The following is a 24075-nucleotide window of genomic DNA, read 5'->3' as shown; positions in this document are numbered from 1 at the left end:
TTTTAAGATTATGAGAGCATACTACAAAGTATTTAGTTATACCAAGTATTATGCGCTATGCATTGCAAGGACCAAAACCAAAAGCCTGCAGGTTCTAATATATGTGTATAATTTTAAGAGTATTAGCATTGTTCAGCATTCCCCACTGAAAATTACTGAAATTTTGATGACTCAAGGGTGTATTTCTCTGGAGGTAGAATAAGGAACACACATTATTTTAAATCCTTCATCGACTTTTTGAAAACGCACTGGTTTCCGTAAAAATGGGAACTCAGCAACCTACAGTAGAGTTGTCAAAATCTGTGAACCTTTAGTAGCAAAGGCTAAATAATGCTGATGCTGTTTAAAGAACATTTACTAGTGTGTAAAAAGAAAAGGAGGACTTGTGGCACCTTAGAGACTAACCAATTTATTAGAGCATAAGCTTTCGTGAGCTACAGCTCACTTCCTCAGATGCATATCGTGGAAACTGCAGCAGGCTTTATATATACACAGAGAATATGAAACAATACCTATTCCCACCCCACTGTCCTGCTGGTAATAGCTTATCTAAAGTGATTTCCAGCACAAATCCAGGTTTTCTCACCCTCCACCCCCCCCCCCACAAATTCACTCTCCTGCTGGTGATAGCCCATCCAAAGTGACAACTCTTTACACAATGTGCATGACAATCAAGCTGGGCTATTTCCTGCACAAATCCAGGTTCTCACATCCCCCCCACCCCCATACACACACAAACTCACTCTCCTGCTGGTAATAGCTCATCCAAACTGACCACTCTTCAAGTTAAAATCCAAGTTAAACCAGAACATCTGGGGGGGGGGGGGCAGGAAAAAACAAGAGGAAACAGGCTACCTTGCATAATGACTTAGCCACTCCAAGTCTCTATTTAAGCCTAAATTAATAGTATCCAATTTGCAAATGAATTCCAATTCAGCAGTTTCTTGCAATTCAACAGTTTCAGCTGTAGCTCACGAAAGCTTATGCGCGAGAAACTGCTGAATTGGAATTCATTTGCAAATTGGATACTATTAATTTAGGCTTAAATAGAGACTTGGAGTGGCTAAGTCATTATGCAAGGTAGCCTGTTTCCTCTTGTTTTTTCCTACCCCCCCCCCCCAGATGTTCTGGTTTAACTTGGATTTTAACTTGAAGAGTGGTCAGTTTGGATGAGCTATTACCAGCAGGAGAGTGAGTTTGTGTGTGTATGGGGGTGGGAGGGATGTGAGAACCTGGATTTGTGCAGGAAATAGCCCAGCTTGATTGTCATGCACATTGTGTAAAGAGTTGTCACTTTGGATGGGCTATCACCAGCAGGAGAGTGAATTTGTTGGGGGGGGGGGGGTGGAGGGTGAGAGAACCTGGATTTGTGCTGGAAATCACTTTAGATAAGCTATTACCAGCAGGACAGTGGGGTGGGAATAGGTATTGTTTCATATTCTCTGTGTATATATAAAGCCTGCTGCAGTTTCCACGATATGCATCTGAGGAAGTGAGCTGTAGCTCACGAAAGCTTATGCTCTAATAAATTGGTTAGTCTCTAAGGTGCCACAAGTCCTCCTTTTCTTTTTGCGAATACAGACTAACACGGCTGTTACTCTGAAACCTGTCATTACTAGTGTGTGTTAGCTTTGAGGTGGAGAAATGGGAAAATGTCAACCTAATGTTTCCCTAGTGTGTGTTTTGGTGTGTAGTATTTTGAGCAAAGGTAAACTAAAACCTTTGCCTGTGTAGTTATACAGAATAGTTATATTATTGGAGCTATTGCCAGCCAGTTCTGAAAACTATGAACTGGATCCTAGAATGATCTTCAGTTCAGTTCATCTTCCTTTTTTTAAAGCCAGTAGGTGTCACTGTTCGTTCACTAATTATTCATAACATCTTTATGGTTTATGTATAGTATAGCTAAAACTTGTAAGTAGCTTGAATATTAGTATAGGAGATGTTTATAAAATTTCAAGTGGTGATAATTTAGCTTCATATTTAATGGGTAATGTACATAAATTAATCCTGAGATTTAAAAATCAAATATGATTCTGAATATATTGGAGAACCTTGCTTGAAAAGCATGAAGTACATTTCTATTTCCTCATTTTTAGAGGTAGCTATAGTTTGTTCTCTATTAATGCATAAACTACAGGAAAGTATAGTTTTTGAATCACTTTTTAAAAAAATTAGATATGTGATTCTTTTCTTTGTTTTTAGCAGTGCTTTTGCTTGCTCTTTTGAAGACTTTACTTTTTTCCTATGGGCTGTTTTAATTTTCTGTTAACTGACTTATTCTTTAAAATAACAGAACTTTTGACCCTGTGGCTTAGCCTATGAATTCTGGCTTCACGAAGATTGTTTTAGGGGAGAGTTTTTTCACTTGCTGTTTTTGTGATAGTTCACATTCCAATTCATGAAAATGCACATTAACTTCGAAGTGTAAGTGCTGAAGTAAACTAATTAGATAATTTCAAAGATGTAATTTTTGCAGTTTTCTCTAATAAACGTAGTGTCTCTTGCCATTGCTAATTCACTTAATATTTGTTCTGTGTAATTTAAAAACTATTTTAACATTGACTGCAGCTAGTTCTAAAATTTAAGAATATCCTTCTTTTATCATCACCAACAGGTTCTGACAAGGAGGCTGTTGGTTTGAATTCCCCCCTCCCCTCATGAGATTGTGGCTTTTTAATATGAACTTTATTCAGTTAATGAGTATAGGTTAAATTAACTGGTCATTTTATGTTTAAAGTAACATTTCTGCTATTTTAAGAGTATGGCTAGTTTGACTGCAAGTATGAGGGTTACACAGTATTTTATTTCTTTAGCTATAAAATGTGTTGAGGGAACAACTGAATGACACTTGGACATGATTTGGTAATTTATTTTATGTAATAGCTTATTGTAAGTATCAACAGAGTACTTCCCCTATGATTTTATGTTTATAGATTAACAGTAGTTGTGTTATAGGGTATTACACACTGCCCAATTTGTATATCTTGCTGACCTAATTAGGCGACTGACACAGCTATTTGCCTTGCTATTTGAAGAGTGGGTTAGGAGTATGTTGGTGCAACTGCCAGTAGAATATGTTTCCATCCAAAATGAGAATTTGGTGTGAGGGAAGAGAAACCCCACTAGCTGAAACGGAATTGTTCATCTCACGGCTCCCCATTCCCTTCACCCTCTTCAGAAAAAATACATATTTCTATCTCATGAAAAAGGAAGTTTTTGAGTTAAAAATTTCCAACTATAATTTAAGAGCGTTAATTCAGGGCAGGCAGAGAGTCTGGAGGGGGAGAAGACTTCTAGTATATTTTATAGTGATAGACGGCAATGCCAAAGGGTACATTCTTCATAACTCTAAGCCAAATTTGTAAAGCCCTTACTCATGCTGGTGAGCATTTACTTATTGAGGTAGTCCCACTTGTATGTAAGTGCTTAGCTCTTTTTGATTCTTGTGTACTATGTTTTTTAAAAAATAAGCTATTCAATAAATATGGACTGACGTGGTAGTATTACAAGTAATCAACAGGAATGCAGTCCTGCATCAAGTCATGGATAAAATGAACAAAACAGACTACATGCTGTTTTCACACTATAGATAAAACTTGGTAGAGTTAAGAGTCGTGACTCCATTATTAAAAGCTGACTTGGATTGCTATCTTTGTTTTTAATCTAATTGTTTTTCTCTTTAGGGTGACATCTGTGAACCCCATTTTATAAAACTACTTTTTGAAACTGAGAAAATTGATATAGTACTACATTTTGCAGCACAAACCCACGTAGGTGAGCATTGTTGCATGTGGTTATTGTAATAAATCTTCTAGGTTGTTTTGTTTGAAATAAGTAACCTATTCATATTGATGCTGTTTTCATTCCTGTCACTTCATATTAAACTAAAGGATGATAATTGTCTATTTATTATAGCAACACCAAGTAGCATCGTTAAGGCTCAGGGTCTGTCAGCAAGGCCGGATTAAGGCATAAGATAACTAAGATACAGCTTAGGGCCTCACAATATGAGGGGCCTCTAAAAAAGAAAAAACTGACTCCATTTCAAATGTTATCAAAATTGGCTGATAAATAAAGGAGATGGTGGGGGAAAAGGAAATTCTCTCTAAATATAGACACTTTCTTTCAAATATGACAAATATACACATCTGGCTACACAAATACCCTTGACCTCTGTTACCCTTCACTAACTGTTTGTTATTGACAGGTGGGAGGCCCGGATGAGGGGAAGAAAAACAATAATTGCACTTATAAAATTAGTATTTTTATGAGTAAGTCTGCTGTCAGTCTCCTAAGGCAGCATTTTGTTGGCCAGCTGCTTCTCGTATACTGTCCCCCTTGACTGGTAATAGCTGGAAGGCCTCCATCTTTTGTTTACGGTACAGCACGCTCAGTCATATAGTGCCTTCATTCCTGTTTTTCTAAGTTTTCTTAAGAGTTAGTGTGTTCTTTCTTCTTTTGATCTTTTCATACATACTGTTGTGTATTTTAGGGCACACCGCTTTCTGCTTTATGCGCTATTCATGCTTCACGTGATTGAATTTGCAGGTGATCTCTTATGGACTTGGGTCGAGTGGCTCTTGAGGATAAATTTGTGTTGGCTTCCCTCTGTCAGTTTCGAGAACCCTCACAGTAAATATCAGAGTGCTGACAAAAAGATAGAGGGTTTTGAGAGAAGTGAAGGAAGATATACTTGTATATCAAAATATTCTGAGTACTTGCTGAGCAAGTTATTTCAAACTATGTGCATATATGATTTATAGGCTTTAATAGGCTATGATATTCGTTATATTTGCTTGAATATAGGCTAGCTTTTCTCACTTTCTCAATGCCTGTCTAGAGATTACCAGTCTCTCTTTTCTGGTAAATTCTTTTTCTTTCGCGCATATAGCTTGTTATCACTGTGTGTCCGAGGTGTTTACTCGAGATTAATTAATAGTCCTGGAGGAGACAGAGGCTAGAGAAGTGAACACGAAGAGAGCTTTTCTTGCAGCATTTTCTAGGCAGACATCTATCCACCCAAGCATTCTGTGCATCGAAAGTGACAAACTCCATAGCTTATAATTTGAGGACACCATCAGTGACTTTGCTCTCCAAAAATCACAAAGGAAAATGTTTTAAATTTCAGTGTTAAAATTAATGTGATGTGCAAACAGATATACGGCAGGCTGTACAGCTTCCTTTAAGTAAACTGGTCTGTTTAGCTGATTTTGTGTTGTAGATATAAAGTTTTCGTATCTACGAATTAAGAAATCTTAGATGAAAATATGTTAATTTGAAGCTATTTTATAATGCAAACAGGCATATTGCTAGACATATGTTTTAGTTAGGTTATTATTCTATTTTTGTATATATGCATATATAAAGCTTTCATGTTCATATATTCAGTGTCCTTTCTGTGAAAATAATATTTTTTTTTTATGGTATGGGGCATCTTACACTTGACATAACTTATCAAAATGTCATAATCCAGCCGTTTCTGTCAGCATTTCCATTACAAACCTATTTTCAGAGGTTTATAATCAATGAGTCATGTAAACATCCAAGAAAGTGCAGGACGCCAAAGGATTTAAAAAAAACCCTACACTTAGGTGCCTAAATACGAACTAACATTATTCAATGGAACTGTCAAGAGAAGGTATCAATATGGTAAAGTCCATTATTCACATGCCTTTTGACCACCATTATCTGCTCTCCGCACCGTAATTCATCTCCAATGGTACTGCTACCAACATTCCAGACTGTGAGCAGTTTTAGTCAGCTCCTATTTTCTTAAAAGCTACCAGCTAGAGAAAATATTCCTTTACTTTTTTTTTTTCTCTTTACCATTCTCCCACACCATTCTCCCTCTCCCCCAAGAAATTATACTGGTATTTGGTGCCAGGCATGGTTCATTTTTGGTCCAGGGATAGGTTTAAAGTTTAGCATCACAGGACCATCCTGACTAGAATGGGACCTCTGTACCATTAGACAGGAAATTTCCTTCAAATTTGTTTCTTGCACTGTCAGTTCATGAGACTGGGCCTTAAAAGGTTACTTCAGTGCCCTCCTCTCCCCCACCCCACCCTCATGCACAATACCTTGAACAACTGTAGTACTTGTATTAGGAAAACCTGGCTTTTTGGATTCTGAACTCCTTTTCACAAACCAAGACATTTGGATTGTAAGTCATTTGTGAGACTTTGGACTGGGTGATGCCCTTTCTTTTTGCTCTCAGGTCAGATGTGAAAAGTGTCACCTCTCCCCTTCTCTATACCCGTTCATAAATTGACCCCCTTCTCTGATGCTTCCCTTTTTTTACTAAAAAAAATTTGGCTTTTGAACAAGTATATACAGTAGTTAACTAACACTACTGTAAAGGCAAATATAAGTATTCGGCAAACATTTTATTCCTGGTTGTAGTTCACTCTGGAATTGGTCATGGTTTGTTACCAGGTACAAATGTTTGTCTTGGAGCAGATATTGGGAGAGTCTATATTTGTCTTTGCCAATTAACATGATTATAATCAAGTAACTCAAGTTAAAACACCACCAGAAACTTTCATCTCTACAGTGCCTCATGATATGGTTCACTGTTAATCTCTTTATGCCAAGTCATCTTTTTAAAGTCTTCAGTGCCTGAATTGAAAACTTTTTTTCATTCTCTACCCTAGTGAGATTAAATTTTAAAATAAACTCATTCCGTTGTAGATCTTTCATTTTGGCGTTCCCTGGAATTCACCTATGTGAATGTTTATGGCACTCATGTTCTGGTCACTGCTGCATACGAAGCCAGTGTGGAGAAGTTCATTTATGTCAGCACAGATGAAGTATATGGAGGTAGCATTGATGAGGTGAGCTTGAAAACACAGCTGTATTTTTTGTACCTCTGCTTGTTTTATGCATATTTTTAAAGATTTCAAACAGAAAAAAATAAGATTTTAATAACTTCCCATGACTTCTGTGAATGAACTATCGTATACTGTCTGTGCTGTTCCTGAAGATGATGAAACTTATAAACAAGTACTGATAGTTACTAAAACATAGTTTAGTAACAGTCTCTTATTCATCATCTTTTATCATTTGTGCATTACATTTAATGCAAAATGCCTAGAACAATGGGTAGACAGTAAAAAAAAAATAACCAACAAAAATGCATTTGAAGAAATACATTTTAAGCGGTATGGAAAGAACGTCCTGTCACAAATTCTGCCCAGGGTGCTTTAGAGCCTGTCTTTATTTAAAGAACATTTTGTTCTTTCTGGCATTCTTTGTGTGTTGTCTACTTAGAATGTAAGCTTTATGTGGCAGGAACTTGTTTTGCTATATATTTAAGAGCTTGTGTACATGGTAAGTTACTGTGTGGCAAACCCGGGTGTAAATCTGCATGGTTTGGCGAACTACGCTTTCAAGTAGTAGTATGTCAAGCTGCACCCCTGGACATTCACTGAGCTGTAGCTGTGACAACAGAGGATGTTACTGTGTGATGTTACTGCAGCAATCTAGTGCACTGTAGATTCACACCGTGGGTTGCAGCACAATAACTTGCCATGTAGAAAAGCCCTAAAATACCAAACACGCTTTTGGGCATTTTGTAAATAAGGAAAGACATAGCCTTGTTTGACAGTTTGTGGCAGTGATTCCTTCATCAGTGCAAAAAGTAATGGCGATAACTACTTCTCAGTATTGCGGCGAAACCTTACTGATTACTACCCATTCACAACTTCTTTTTTAATCAGCAGGGAGAATTGTACAACTTAAGCCCACTTTGATTAAAAGAAAGAGAAAAGGAATACTATTTCTCATAGATTAATCCCAAAATTGTTAAGACACATAGATAAACATAATTTGTTGGGAGAGGGTCAACATGGTTTAGTAAAGGGAAATCATGCCTCGCCAATCTACTAGAACTCTTTGAGGGGGTCAACAAGCATGTGAACAAGGGGGATCCAGTGGATATAGTGTACTTAGATTTTCAAAAAGCCTTTAACAAGGTCCCTCACCAAAGGTTCCTAAGCAAAGTAAGCAGTCATGGGATAAGAGGGAAGGTCCTCTCATAAATGATCTGGAAAAAGGGATAAATAGTGAGGTGATGTGCAGATGATACAAAATTTTGATAAAAGTGGTAAAATTTGCAGATGATACAAAACTTAACAAGATAGTTTAAGTCCCAGGCAGACTGCAAAGAGCTACAAAAGGATCTCACAAAACTGGGTGACTGGACAACAAAATGGCAGATGAAATTCATTGTTGACAAACATAAAGTAATGCACATTGGAAAACATAATCCCAACTACACATATAAAATGATGGGGTATAAATTAGCTGTTACCATTCAAGAAAGAGATCTTGGAGTCATTATGGATGGTTCTCTGAAAACATCACAATGTGCAGAGGCAATCAAAAAAGCAAGCAGAATGCTGGGAATCATTAAGAAAGGGATAGATAATAAGACAGAAAATATCATATTGCTGCTATATAAATCCATGGTACGCTCACATCTTGAATACTACGTGCAGATGTGGTTGCCCCATTTCAAAAAAGATTTACTGGGATTGGAAAAGGTACAGAAAAGGACAACAAAAATGATTAGGGTATTGAAGGGCATCCATATGAGGCGAGATTAATAAGACTGGGACTTTTCAGTTTGGAAAAGAGACGACTAAGGGAGGATATGATTGAGGTCTATACAATCATGAGTGGTATAGAGAAAGTAAATAAGGAAGTGTTATTTACTCCTACTCATAACACAAGAACGAAGGGGTCACCAAATGAAATTAATAGGCAGCAGGTTTAAAACAAAAGGAAGTAGTTTTTCCACACAACACTTAGTCAATCTGTGGAACTCTCTGCCAGAGGATGTTGTGAAGGCCAAAACTATAACAGGGTTAAAAAAAGAACTAGATAAGTTCATGAAGGATAGGTCCATCAATGGCTATTAGCCAGGATAGTCACGGATGGTGTCCCTGTTTTCCAGAAGCTAGGAATGAGCAACGGGATGGATCACTTGATGATTACCTGTTCTGTTCTCGGGGCACCTGGCATTGGTTAATGTCGGAAGACAGGATACTGGGCTAGATGGACCTTTGGTCTGACCCAGTATGGCCGCTGTTATGTTCTTGCACTAAAGAATTTTATATGGCCTACTTTGGATCTATATCCAGCTAACTAAGAGGTTCTCATCTCAAATCTACCAATTTGTAAGGTTACGCATCGTAGCAAATTAGTGATAAGAGAGTCTTTTTCAGTACCAATTGCTTCTAAATTGCAGCAGACCCCACTGGGATCGCAGAGGTATGTTGCTCTAAAGAACTCATCCAGTCTGGGGTATAGCTGTGTGTGGGTCTGGAGATTGCCTTCAAGAAAGTAGAGAGATTGGGTAGGAGGTTTTGTGCCATTGATCGTGTGGATTTTAAAGTTTTCCCATGATAAGTGGTGTGAATTTCATCACCATATCAGACAGAACCTCAGTCAGTTCCTTTACTAAGGCTATGTTTATACTGCACACTTTACAGGAGCACAGCTGTGCCACAACAGCAGTGCCACTGTAAGGTACACAGAGTAGCCACTCTTTGTCCGCAGGAGAGCGCTCCACATCAGCAGTTTTCGTCTGTAAAACTTTTGTCCGTCGGGTGTGTTTTTTTCACACCCCGACCAACAAAAGTTTTACCGATGAAAGTGCAGTGTAGGCATAGCCTAAAATTTGGACATCTGAAGGTCTGTAGATTAATAAAATGCCAGTTGTAGGTTAAGTGGACTAGCTCTGTTGATTCTATTTTGAGTGAATTCTTCTTGCATCTGAGCCCACAAGGGAATAGAATGGTTACGATGCTTGTGGATTTGTTCTCCTTAGGCCTGTGTTGTTAGAGTAGCCTCAAGGGGTGAGGTGAACCGACACTGGGCCTGCAGTGTCAGCCAAATGTTTGTGATGCATAAAAGAGCAGGTGACTTTTTGATGAAAAGTTCATAGATAGTGAAGGATTAATTGACCACTGATGTGCTGATCACCATGAGGTGAAGGTCTCAGTGTTTCTGCTTTGGCCTCATGAGGTAGGTGGCTGGCTGCTGATTGCCCTGGGCTTGATGTAACTGTCTGGGGGAGTCCATTCAAAATACTGTTTGACTGGCAAAGAGGATTCAGATAATTTTTGACTAGAGAGAAGTGAATACTGATGAGTTGGCCTAGTAAGCCTTTGCAGTATGGTGGGAAGATATTTGTTTTGTAGGGTTCGGGTTTTTGCTTATTGCCTTCTAGTATGTTAATAGAAAAGGAGGACTTGTGGCACCTTAGAGACTAACAAATTTATTTGAGCATAAGCTTTCATGAGCTACAGCTCACTTCATTGGACGCATTCAGTTAATGTGACCTTCTTCATTACTTGTACACTAAATACATCAAGAATATTTCTTATGAAAAGGAGGTTTTGACTTCAATGTGAATTTAAGGTAGTGTTCTAAAATAGCATTTTCTTGGCATCATCCATGATTAAAAACACAAAACTCGTACATCTTTATGGCTTGTAGCCGTGCCACCTGAGACAGACTGATCTTTTTAAACTAAGCAGAGTTGGACATGTGTTGTAAGTGGATGGGAGACATTTGAGGAACCAGCTGCTGCATGATGTGGTGTTGATCCAAGGCATCTGTTCTGCACTGAACTCTGTATGGGCTGATTCCATTGATGTCAATGGGATCTGCCCCTGTGGAACTCTGGAGGATTGAGGTCTAAATAAGAATTGAACTAATGTCCCACCAGTGTTGAGGTATGAATAATGTTTATGGTGTTAAGGCACTTTACTGGTTTACACAAGACGGAAAACAGAGATCCTTATCCTTTGAGGCTCTTTCACAAAAGGTGAGGTATTTCTGAAAGTGTAAGAATGTTAGCCCTGCTGTTCTGGCCCATTTTCAGTATGGGCATTTATACTCTGCCTTAAATTTCTCCTTTGTTCTCAGCTGAATGATGTATTCTTCACTTCCAGTACTGTCAGACAACTACTGTATGTTTCCCCAGTTCTAGTAGAAATGGTCTGACCATAGCTTCAGTATGAGGCTTTAAAACCATTGTAGGATTCTTTGGGGTGAAAGCTGTTATGTAGTGAAAGTTATCATTCTTTTTATTTCAGGAATTTGATGAAGCTTCACCCAAACGACCAACAAATCCTTATGCCTCATCTAAAGCAGCTGCAGAATGCTTTGTTCAGTCTTACTGGGAAAGGTATCAGGTAAGCTTATTCAGGTTTCAGAAGCTATAAGGTTCATTGCAATAGCATCCCTTCCATATATGTCAAAGGAAAATGTCCCACAATGTGTAAACACTGTGTGTAGGAATGTAAGCCCACATTAGATCTGAATGAATTATAGTTTTAAATTGAGTTTGGATTTTGACATAAGTAATAGGCGTGAAGCACATGACCAAAAATAATGAGATTATGAGAAAGAGGGGTTGTTTGTTAAACTTATAGTGACCCTAGAAATATTTAAGGTTTGGGCTGAATACTAGAAATAAGGAAAACATGATAGATTGGATACTAGATGCAGTAAATGATTAGTTATGTAAGTTTGTTTAGAAAGACATGTGGAGTACAGTGGCTAGGGGAAAACACAACAAAATAAGATAGGGAAACCCAGAAGAGAGCAAAGTGTAGCCCTAAACTGTTTCAGGTAACTTTCATTAAGGTCCAATAACCAGTAATGACATTATTTTTTTAGGAGTTCTTGGTACAGAAAAGCACTGACCCTTTTGGAATCATGCCATGATAGAAAGGTACCTTCTGGGCCTGAATCTGTTACAATTATAAGCAATAGCCAAAATGTATCATTGCTAGGGGTATAGAATATAAGGAAGTATATGCTTACATTGATATTCCTGGGGGAATTCCATGCCAAAAAATAAAAAGTTCCGTGCACAATATTTTAAAATTCTGCATATTTTATTTGTCAAAATAACACAATATAATCACACCAGTTTCAATTATTTTTGGTCATTTATTTCAAAATGCCTGTCAGCAAATACATCTGTAACAATACAGACAACAAAAAAGATTCAGGAAATGTTTTTTGACCAATATATTCCTTACTAGGCATATTAATACAGAACTCTGAGTAATAATTCATTTAAACTACAATACAGAATCATCTTTCCCACATCCCTCAGAAGCAGTGCAAAGGCTTGGGGGACTCAGGGGTAGCGGAGGAGCTGAGGGGGAGGGAAGTAAATTGCTGGGAAGGAGCCTGGGTGTGAACTTGGATAGATATTAAATAGGAGGGAGTTGTGTTGGGTATGGGTGGGAAAAATATGGAACCGGTTATTTGTGGGGGCGGAAAGGGATTGTTAGGGAGCTTGCTCCATGCAGACTGGCTGAGCCCTAGCCTCTCCCATTCAGTCAGGCACATCTGCCCCTTGCAAAGATTGTCTCTTTTTTCATTGTAATTGTAAACTTCTGAATTTTCATCTTTCTTCTACCAGTCTATCAAAAATAACTCTAAATGCCCTAGTTTCTAAATTAGAGCTAAACGTAAAAGAAATCATATATTCCAAAGTAGGGGTGTGCAAAGTTACGGTAACCAAATTGCATTGTCTGCTCCCATGGGGAAAGCAACCTTCCATCTTCCCTTATTTATTTTTATTTGAAGCTTTAAATTGCTATGCAGATCCTGGTTTGTTTAAACATTTCAATTGTAAACTGTCTTGCTTCATTCTTCATCATATTTTTTTCAGGCCCTTTGAAGGTTCTTCATAAATTTGTTGTCTTGGGATGGGGAAAACTCAGGAAAAGATGTCTGTTAGTGACTGTGAAACATTTCTTTTGAATAAGAAATGTCACATAAAGGCTCTTTATAGAGTCTACCGTAGACATGTTTGTAGTGTCCTCTAGACAGGAATGCAAATGAGAATGGGGATCAGAAACTTCTGTTGCTGACTGCATGTCTCCATCTCTAAACTGGAGGTACTTGTCTACTGGCAGGTGTGTCTTGGGGGTTCATTTATTCATCAAGTGCTTCCAGATATTTGGATAGGCACTACAAAATTGTGAATTGCTACTATTAATTGGTTGGTGAAGAAGCTAAGGCAGTTTGGGTCTACAGTCCTTGACAGATAATACTCATGTGCTTAATATTTTAAAGTTCCCAGTTGTTATCACACGAAGCAGCAATGTTTATGGACCACATCAGTATCCAGAAAAAGTAAGTAAGTTAGATGCTTGTTTCTATCTTAACTCTCTAATCCATTGTAAAAAGGTGGTTTAGATGTTTTACCACTGGTTTTTTTTTTGTTTTTGGGGGGGGTTTTCTTTTGTTTTTTTTGGTCAGAATATACTTACAATGTTTTCCAAAGAAAATAATTTGTATCGCAGGCAAAATGGGTCAAGCTCAATAAGCACCATCTGGCCTAGTCTGATACTAATAACCTACCAAACTAACCACCTAGAATAGATGACTCATGTTGGTTGATGTAGGGGAAAGCGGGAACTACATTTTTCCAATAAAGCATTTGCTAGAGTGTCTCATATACCTATTTGTAAAAAATTCTGACAATACTCAATGCTTCTAGATTTTCAGAGAATATTAGGGTGCCACAGGGATTGGTGTTAATTCCAGTCTTAATTAACAACTCCATTGATAATATGAAAGTGAACAGTATGTTTTTTAAAAAATACCTCAGATATGAAAGAAGATGGAGTTGCATCAGTAAAGACAAAAATAAGCCTAAAAAAGTCAGAAATCTGGTCAGAAATGAAATTGAAGTGGATTGCGTTTGTCTACGTTTATCTTGTGGAAAGGAATAATTCAAAATAGATATTAAATAGGAGGGAGTTGTGTTTTGTATTGCTACTATCCAAACATGGGATACATGTGGGTGATAGTGGATAAATGACAATGAAAGTTAATGCACATTTTGATGAAGAAATGCAGCATTTTGCAAAGGCATATTTGTGCTATTTTTGTGAGGTTGTGCCTCTCTGCACTGCTTTTAGTTCTGACCATCTTGGAAAAATTTAGACAAATTGGAGGTAACTCATAGAAGAATAAAGAAAAAATATTTAGGGACTTAATGGACTGACTAATGAAGAGTCAAAATGAACTAAAATCTATAGCTGTTTATAGTTAGAAAAAAATAACTCCTGGAACAACCATTTTAAAGCTCTGTAGGAAGCTATATGTTTTTGATGAATACTTGGCCACAGCTGTATACCACGATTGCCAACTTAAGTACTTACAGGTAGCCTGGGACTCTTGCTCAAAAATTAGTACCTCAATCTTTCTATCTTTGTGCCATGTTTGTGCTGTTTAGCTGGCAACTGTAGTAACCATTGTTTGTAGCTATTGATTTGTTACAGGTAGGTACCAGACCACCAGATTTTAACTCATGCTCACAGATGTTTGAGTAATTTTTTGCCTACATGTGGATGTTTGGGTGTGACAGCTCTTTGCAAGGTAGGCTCATACTTGCTCAAGTGGTTAGCCCCATTTGCCTTGATCCTGCAAATGCTTTCACATGTGCTTAACTTTATGCACTTGAGTAACCCCACTGATGTCCGTGGGACTCCTCATATGCATAAAGTTAAGCATATTCGTAGGATCAGGACCTCACTGGCTCCCTAAAGAGAGTAAGATTTAAAACTACTGATCCTGTGATCTCCAGTGATTTTTAGAGCAGAAAATTATGAATTCTAGTTCCCCATTCTGCTTATCTACTGTTACACTGGTTTGTATCATAGAATCGGAGATCATATTTCCTGTCTCAAGTAAAATCCTTTGAACAGACTTCTGATATGTATATAAATGTTCACTTTGAACAAGAAAATAAATATGCATGTAACTTCCATGCCCAAGGAACTTTTAGCTTGGGTGTTAGGATGAATGTTGCAAGGCATGCATTCTCACAAATATGCTTTTAAAAAAACCCTAAACTTTTTTCTATTAAACAGCTTTTAAAATTCAAATGGATATATTAGGTCAGTTCTTCCATCTAACTTTCAATTTTGTTTTGCTCTGTTTTTAAATAGATCTTCTTTATGGGTGAAATCCTGGGCCCATTTACTTCAGTGAGGCCATGATTTCACCTTGCAAGTCCTTGTAGAGCTTCAGCTTTTTCTAAAATGAACAGACTTTATTTATTTATTTGCTGTTTAGGTTATTCCAAAGTTTATATCTTTGTTGCATCAGAACAGGAAATGGTATGTAATTTGTTTTCTACAGTGTTTTTTTGGTTTGTGGCAGGGAGTATGTGGTGGAAAAGCTTTGGTTATAATTGTAATCAATGCAGTGTTCTTCATAAATTTAATGTTTTTAAAATTAGTCCCATTAGTAATCTGAGTATGTTCATAACTTACTTGCATTTTAGTTACATTGCAATCAGGAACCAAAAAAGGCTATTTTTAAAATTAACTCAAACAGAATCTTCTTTCAACCAAAAAGCATATTTGATTTTTAATAGTTTTATCCACTTAAAAACTCACGTCTAAATGTTGATAGAATAACTGGATACTTCTGTTTTTAAAAGAATTTTTTATACCACACAGTATCTTTTTTCCTGTTTAGCTGCGTTCATGGTTCTGGGCTTCAAAGAAGGAATTTTCTTTACGCCACTGATGTAGTAGAAGCATTCCTTACTGTTCTAAAGAAGGGGAAGCCAGGTGAAATTTATAACATTGGAACCAATTTTGAAATGTCCATTGTACAGCTTGCTAAAGAATTAATCCATCTAGTAAGTAAACAATGTAGACAGTTCAGAGTATTTGTGGTTTCTTTTCTTCTTAATGGTACATCTGCAATTGAACTGCAGAGGATTTGAATTACTTTGGGTTTATGTGAGTTTAATGTTCAAAGGGTAGGAAAGATGAGGTTTGACAGTCCCCTAGAGAGAAAGAAGTGCCATAGATCCACAGAACAGGTAGCACAGGTATAGTGCACAAAACAGCTGTGCAAGCTACCCCACACTACAGACTTTTGTCATTCCTCCTGGGATCTTGACCTGGAAGAAATTATCTAGAAGTCTGAAGATAGCTCAGTCTCCATACTAATGCAATCTTCCTAGGTCTTGGGAGACCTGGGTTCAATTTCCTGCTATGCCATAAACTTCCTGTGTGACCTTGGGCATGTAATGTAGCCTCTTAGTGCTTCAATTCCTCATCTGTAAAATGGGATGTTGTGAGGATAAATACATTTAAAGACTTTGAAGGATTTTGAGATCTAGTGATGAAAAGTGCTGTATAAGAAATAGGTGGTGATTGTTTCTCACTGTTGCAAGGCTTTTTTTAAAGGGGGCAGCACTGAGAGCTCTCCACCTGCTTTCCATGCAGGCTAATGACCAGTCATCAATTGACAACTACTTCTTGATACTGTCTGTTTCATTTTGGTCAGGGAATGTGGAATTGCCATAAGTAAAAACTTGCTGTAATTTAGAATTATACAAAAATCCAGTTATTAAACAAGTATTGGAAGATATCTGGAGAAGAGTGGCCATTGGAATCACTATAAATGGTCAAAACTAGTTAACTTGCAGTAATTTCACCAGCCACAGGTCATAAAATTTAAACGAAAAAGCATACAGAAATGGTGGTTCTTAATCCAGTGTTAAATTCAAACCTTAATATTGATTTATTTCTGTGCATTGTAACTAGGTTTGTAATATAGAAAACGATTTATTCTTTTCTGGTTGACAGATAAAAAAGACCAATTCAGAATCTGAAATGGAACATTGGGTGGATTATGTCAAAGACAGGTGAGGAATTGGTTAACAGTCTATTGGGGGATTTTTTATCTTAAAGATGTGTTCTATCTTTTTTTGTGTTGTACTTTCTTTGTACCACTGCGCAAAAAAAAAAAAAAAAAAAAAAATCTAATTATCTCCTTTTGTGACACTAGTCTGTTCCTGCATAGATCAGTGATGTCAGGCTCACCCTGAAGGGCATATTCCATTTTTAGTCATAGGCCAGGGTGTGTGTGTACAGTGGTACTTCCTCCCTTTAATCCACAGAGGAATGCATACTGTCAGTAGGAGATTTGCACAAAGATAAAGTGTAGAAATATGGCCTTTATGTCGTAACTAAACTGTTTTAATTTGTTTGTTCAGTACCTTGTTACATTCACCATCATGCAGGATGGAAGAAACTCTGACCTTTACAACCAGTCTTATTTCTGTCATTTGTTTAACTTCCTGTTTTTGTGTGCCGTCTCTGTTCTCCATCTGCATTTCCTTCCTTGAAGCAACTCCCAATTTCCCACCTTTCTGCAGGCTTCACTTGTGCCCCCATTCTCTATTCTGAAATGATCAGTAATGGAATAGTTAATATCACCATTAACATGGCATCAACGGCTTTAGAATTGACACCCCCAGTGAGATTAGAATGGAACAGGAGGGTCACACCTCTGAGCCATTGTTTCAGTTGATCTGCAGGCTCAGAAAGACTGTCAGGTTAAGATTCTGTCATGGATATATTGCCCATGTCCTGTCTCTGACTTTTACTTAAAATACCCTGCGGGGCGGGGAGGACAACACACTGTCAGAGCACTGCTGCGGCTTGCAGCTGCTCCAGCCCTGATGACCACTGCTGCTCCAGCTCCAGGGGGCCGGCAGCTGCTTTGACCGTCCAGGGGCCGGCCGCTGCTTCGGCCCTGCCCCAGAAGTCAGAGAGGTCCCAGAAAGTCATGGAATCTGTGACCTCTGGGATAGAATCTTATCCATAACTATCAGTTATTCTGTTCATATTTTGAAGGTTATCTTGGCAGCTAGGAGGCCTTTAAATTTATTAACTTAAAAAGATTAAACCTTAGATTGTGGACAATCTGAATGTAATTACATGGGCTGCATAAATACGTCAGATGGGCCAAATGCAGCCCTTTGACTGTAATTTAGACTGATGGATGTGTCCAAGGCCAGAGGGGACCATTGTGATCATCTAGTGTGACCTGTATAACACAAGCCATAGAACTTCCCCAGAATAATTCCTAGAGCATTAAATACACAAGCTGTCATTGTGCTGTTGATAAGATCAAGAGACTTATGAACTTTAGAGATGGGAACACATGAGCCCTGAAGTGTTGAAGAAGAATAGGACATTGTCCTATGAAAACTAAGTTTTCTATAAAATATGAACCCTGCCTCACTTGCTGTGAACAAACATAAAGCAGGGAAATTGGAAAGACTAGCTCTGTAGGCTGCATCTTGGAAAATAATTATGGTGACAGTACTATAACATCTTAAAATGTAGCAGAAGACATTTTATATTCTATTTGATTTAAGTAACGGTTATTCAATGTCTAGAAGGTATGTGGTTGAGGAGACTAACAGACAAGACTTTTGTGTCTATGTGACAGAAATCACTACAGTTACTGGAACAGTGTTGAAAATAGTTTATCCATATTTCCACTGGCACCCAAACGGTTCAGCAGCATCTGTGTCTTATGTCAACTCCTGGAATGTAGCTATGGCTTACTGCCTAGGTGCATGAGCTCCTAGATGCAGTGATATAGCAGCTTTTCTCCTCAAGTAAGCAGCACTTTCGATAAAAGGTGAAATACATAAGTAGGATTCTCCTCATTCACTTTCCATCAGTGGATATTGGTACATTTAGGTTCCATGTATTGAGCAGCACTGAGCTCTCACTAATAGTGATGTTGCTGTTCTAGATTTCTAGAGTACTGCCATATCTTCAGAGCTTCAAACAAGGTGAATATTTGAAGCTTCCTAACAGTGTATTATTAGTATCTATTACTAATAATGTTTAGTATGGTTGTGCCGAAGAGCCAACTCCAAATGGACCCCCACTGTGCTACGCATTGTACAAAGGGTAGTATATGGTCCCAGTCCCAAAGAGCTTAAAATATAAATAGATAAAACATACACAGAGTGCTAGAAGGGTAGAACACTTAAGCAGAAGAAACTGTGTGGTGACAGCAGACAATGACGAAATTCACCCTACTATTCTTAAGGAACTAGTTGAAGCAATCTCTGAATCATTAACTGTAAAATTTGCAGATACCACCACCCTGGGAGAGGTTGCAAGCACTTTGGAGGACAGAATTAGGTTTCTTGAAACATTCTTGAATTGATCTGAAATCCACAAGATGAAATTCAATAAAGACAAGTGCAAAGTATTGCACTTAAGAAGGAAAAAAAAATCTAATGCACAACTGCAAAATGGGGAATAACTGGCTAGGCAGTGGTCCTGCAGAAAAGGATCTGGAGGTTATAGTGAATTACAAATTGAATGAGTCATCAGTGTGGTGCTGTTGCGAAAAAGGCAAATATAATTCTGCAGTGTCTTAACAGGCATGTTATGTAAAACATGGAAAGTAATTATTCTTCCCTACCCAGCGCTGGTGAGGCTTCAGCTTTAAGAAGTGAATAAATTAGAGAGAGCCCAGAGAACAAAATAAGAGGTTGTTTGGAAAATATGACCTCTGAGGAAAGCTGAAATAATTGGGCCTGTTGACTCTCAAGGTGCAAAGGTTGAAGGTTTCAAATATGTAAAAGGCTGTTATAAAGAGCATGGTGATCACTTGTTCTTCCTGTTCTCTGATGGTAAGACAAGAATTAATCAGTTCAGAGAGATAGATAAGCATTAGAATGGGTTGCCTAGGGAGCTTGTGGTATCCCAGTTATTGGAGTTTTTTAGGAATGGGCTAGACAAACATCTTTAAGAATGGTCTGGGAGGTATATTTAGTCCTGTCTGAGCACGGCACAACCTCTTGAGGTTTCTTCTGGACATAAATTTCCATGATCGTTAGTTCCATAACTTGGGGGACACACACAGTTAGTTAGGAAGGAATAAGTTAAACGGATCGCAAAGGGAAAGAAACGGGGTGAGGGAGAAAGAAAAGGTAGAGAAGAGGGTAAGAGGGACAGATGTGGAGTGAAACTAAGGTGAAAAGACTTGGGGGTGGGGGAAGGGGAAGGAGAGGATCAAACAGCAAACCAGCAGCGGGCAGAGAAAGTCCAGTGAAAACTGTACAAGATTCTCTGAATGCCCAAAGGATGAGGTCTCAGCTTTGGGTGCTTCTGCCGCTATCAGCTGGAGTCTCTGGTAGCTTCTCTGCAGTTTTCTCCAAAGGCCACATGGGTTGGTGGGAAGCACCATCTGGGTTCTAAAGCCCTCCAGAGTGGGTGGATGGGTGGAAATATAAACACACTAACACAGTGGGGTTTAAGTTACTGTAGGGGCCGAACTCCTCATTTTTCTTCCTGGGCAGCTGCACATGATGAGTTTTGTGCATGATCACATGCATGATAGAAATGTTTTGAAAATGTGACAAAGTAGATCTGTTTGAATGGGGAAATCATTTTTAATTAAAGAATGCTCTACAGTGCCCTCAAGCACTCATATTAGGCAAAGTGCTGTACACTGAATTGTTTTGAAAAATATTGTACATGCTTTAACTGTATTTTTCTTTAAACTTGTATTTTCGTATTTGTTTTTTAAGACCTACCAATGACCTAAGATATCCAATGAATTCAGAAAAAATGCACAATTTAGGATGGAAACCTAAAGTTCCTTGGAAGGAAGGAATAAAGAAAACAAGTATGCTACATTTAATATCTGTAACTCACTTAGGGGTGGTTATTTGGGAGTAAAGAAGTAGAGACTATTTTGGTTTTGAAATTTAGTGTTATATTACGAGTAGCTAAAGTTAGAATGCTGCCGAGCTTACTTCTTCAAACTAGCCAGTAGAACTGATTCCTCTTTAAGTAGCTTATGTTCCTATTAGTATTTTTTTAAAAAGAAACCCATTAAGTCACCTTAACATTATTAATATCATTTAAAAACAGGGGCAAAAATAAAGTAGACATTTTGATATGGTACAATAGTATCTTGGTTAAGGACTTCACTGAAGATTTCAAATATTATTAGCTATATATTTCACAGAATGCAATTTATGTATAACTATACTACTGCTGTGTTAGCTTCCTTGTGGTATCTGGAAAAGGGTAAAATATACCTAACTATCTGTTTCTCTGTTTAATTTGTTCTATGTCTTAAATTCAACCTTCTCCTTTATGCTAGTTGAGTGGTACAGAGACAATTTTCGCAACTGGAAGAATGCGGAGAAAGCTTTGGAACCCTTTCCTGTGAGAGAACTATTTGCACAGCTTGATGTACTGTAGGGAGGAAGAGAGAACATAAAGGAAATTCATCCTCTCTCCTCGTGACCATGTCTTCTTTATAGAAACTTGCAGTCAAGTGACCAAGCTGAAGTCTTCTCATATTTCAAGATACATGGACAATTATGAATTCACAGTTTTATATAAGGAACAAAATGGGAAAGATTTTCAGAGCTTTTTAATACTTGATTTTATAGATGTAAATCTGTTAACATCAGTTTTCAGTGCAATATCCTTAAATTTTTATCAAAATTTATTTTAAATAACTATATGAAGGATTTTTATAATACTATACATTGATACGCTTGATTTTAAACCTGTTTTGTTCACTTTGATTAAGAAACATTTTGAATACAACTCTTGGTATTTTTGATGAAAATAAGTTATTGGTGTGTTTAAGTTCAGAAATGTATCATATGTACTAGAGAGGTCATCACTTCTTATACTTATTCCATCATGTTAGCTGCAAAATTATATTTTCTGTTCAGCTGTTTAAACATTAAGGAGCCAAATGTTCTATACTCTACCAAAGGTATACAGAATCACAAAAGGTAGAGATGAGACCTAAATGGTTACAGTCTATTTCCCTGCCATTGCAGTATTGTTCTCTATAGATCACATTTCTAGAACATTGTCTGGTCTAATTTTAAATATCCTAAATAGTATGTATCACCTTTCTTGGGAAATTGTTCTCACCCTAAAAGATCTTTCATGAAGCTTGTATTTAATTTCATTCCATTATCTGTCTCCATTATTTTCAAAGGATTGTGTCACTGTGATCATTATCCAGTTATTACCTCTTGTATTACCCCAAATAATTTTTCTCCTTCATGTTTACAATTGGAATGTTTGGAAAAACTTGAATGCTAAATTTGTTACAGTATTTCAAATGTTATGTCCTGTGATATGAAGAATATTTTTTGCCGGAGGGATAAAAGCTAAATAGTTTTTTGTTTCACTGAGTTGAGGGATGGTTTGCATTATCAGAGTTTAGATCATCTTATCAATGATACATTGCTTGTTAGTAAAACTTCCTTGTAAAATGTTTTGTTTTTGTTTTTTTTTTAAGGGAGAAATATCCTGAATTTTCACAAAATTCTGTAGAAAACTATAATTATGGAAAAGCTGCTAATATGGATTTTTCAATGTTGATTTTTGAATATAAAGTGCTTGTCTAACTTTTTCCACTGAATGCATCCGATGAAGTGAGCTGTAGCTCACAAAAGCTTATGCTCAAATAAATTGGTCAGTCTCTAAGGTGCCACAAGTATTCCTTTTCTTTTTGTCTAACTTGATTATCTTCTGGTATGCATGAGTTGATTCAATCTGTGCCTCTCTTGGTAAAAAATTAAATGATGGCATTGTATATTAATTGAATCTTCCAGGGGCCTTGAAGAGTAGCCCTAAGTCGAGAACAAGACATTACCCTCTCTTGGAGATGACAAGGATGTGAATAAGTAAAGAGAGCATTAAATGGTCACCAGGGAAATTGTTTCATAAACTATTTTAATATAAGCTCATGCTTGTAACACTAAACACATAAGGAATGGAAAAAGCCAAGGTTTTTGTAGAGAACAAGATAGTGAGATAATATCTTTTATTTGACCAACTGCTGTTGGTGGAAGGGACAAGCTTTTGAGCTTCACAGAGTTATTCCTCTGGTCTAGAGAAGGTAACCACAGTGTCAGATCTAAATGCAAGGTGGACATATTGTTAAGCATAAGGGTTTGCACGTTTTGTAGGAGACGACTTAAAATTAAGTAGGCAATGAATAGCTCTGCAGTCGTAGGACGATGGAACGTTAAGCAGCAGAGTGTGTTACGGATTGTTCTGAGCCATAAAACCAGTGTATTTGTTAAGTCCATGGTTTGTAGTGTTGAGCAGAGTTATGAATTTAAGGTCTCAGGCTCGTCTTTTGAGGTTTCCTTTGAGGATGAGGACTGAGGCTGGATATGGAGTGATTGCTTTGGAGTGAAGTGTTCACTCACGGGTAATACAATATTTTTGTCTTATCATTGTGCTGCCTGAGTTCATTAGAGAGCACAGTGATTGATTTCATCCACATAGTTGTTGGGGCATTTGATATATTGGGTGAGGTACACCCTATTTTGTAACAGGTGTATGTAGGACCTATGGATTTTAAAAGATGTGTTTTGGGGCGGGGGGTATTGGTGGTCATAGTAGTGGAGCTATGACTGCAGGTTTTGCATCTGTTCTGGCAGGGTCTTGTGCTGCTTTGGTTGGTGTGTCCTGGTCAGTAAGGAGCTTGCTTCTTGTGATGAGGTTGGGTTGTTTGAAGGCCAGAAGAGGGGGTTTGGGAAAGATTTCTTTCAGGATGTAGTCCCCATCAAATATGGGTTGTAAGTGTTTGCTGCCCCAAATAGGTTCTGTTGTGGGTTGAGGGGTGACTACTAGAGATGTGCAGGCAGTGGGTTTTTTCCCTCTGTATTGAAGCAGGCTCTCCTGAGGTATTTGGGTGGCCATTCCATGATACAATCTACTTCTCGAGTGGAATGTCCTTGTTTGGCAAAAACTGCAGAGGTATTAATTGTCCACTTCATTTTAAATGGTCCCTACAGCATGTGTGAACCCCTTATGCTTAATAGTCTGTCTCAACTTGCATTTAGCTTGGTCACTTTGGTTACCATGTCTAGACCTGAGGAAGAACTCTGTGAAGCTCAAAAACTTGTCCCTTCCACTACCAGCAGTTTGTCCAATAAAGGATATTAACTCACCTACCTTGTCTCTCTCATATCAAGGGACCAACACTGCTACAACAACACTGCAATCTCGTTTTTCATAGTAATGACAGTTCATTATCTCTGATCTTGAAAACTGCAGCTCCCTAATCTGTAGTCTCCATAAATCCTGGATCCCTCACCTCGGTCGTATGCTGCTATTCTGCACTTACTTGTCTGTACCAAGACTTATGATCGCATCAACTTGTCCTCAAATAGCTTAACTGCCTCTTTAATCACTTGAA

General features: G+C 37.8%; 1 protein-coding gene across 2 annotated transcripts in view; it reads left to right on the top strand.

Moving 5' to 3' along the window:
• The window catches only part of TGDS (TDP-glucose 4,6-dehydratase), a 33698-nt gene extending 11345 nt beyond the window's left edge, over nucleotides 1–22353 (top strand). For both annotated transcript variants that reach the window (XM_084629026.1, XM_084629027.1), the window contains exons 4-12: nucleotides 3687–3777; nucleotides 6694–6836; nucleotides 11109–11207; nucleotides 13111–13170; nucleotides 15121–15164; nucleotides 15529–15694; nucleotides 16653–16711; nucleotides 20414–20511; nucleotides 20995–22353. In XM_084629026.1, the coding sequence (XP_084485152.1) occupies nucleotides 3687–3777; nucleotides 6694–6836; nucleotides 11109–11207; nucleotides 13111–13170; nucleotides 15121–15164; nucleotides 15529–15694; nucleotides 16653–16711; nucleotides 20414–20511; nucleotides 20995–21095 (861 nt within the window). In that variant the 3' untranslated portion in view covers nucleotides 21096–22353. The remainder of the gene's footprint in view (nucleotides 1–3686; nucleotides 3778–6693; nucleotides 6837–11108; nucleotides 11208–13110; nucleotides 13171–15120; nucleotides 15165–15528; nucleotides 15695–16652; nucleotides 16712–20413; nucleotides 20512–20994) is intronic.
• The last annotated feature ends 1722 nt before the right edge of the window (nucleotides 22354–24075 follow it).

The sequence above is a fragment of the Lepidochelys olivacea genome (assembly GCF_965140295.1).
Source record: "Lepidochelys olivacea isolate rLepOli2 genome assembly, chromosome: 1".
Classification (NCBI taxonomy): domain Eukaryota; kingdom Metazoa; phylum Chordata; order Testudines; family Cheloniidae; genus Lepidochelys; species Lepidochelys olivacea.
The sequence above is the reverse complement of the archived record's forward strand: the minus strand, read 5'-3'. Positions and strand labels throughout refer to the sequence as shown.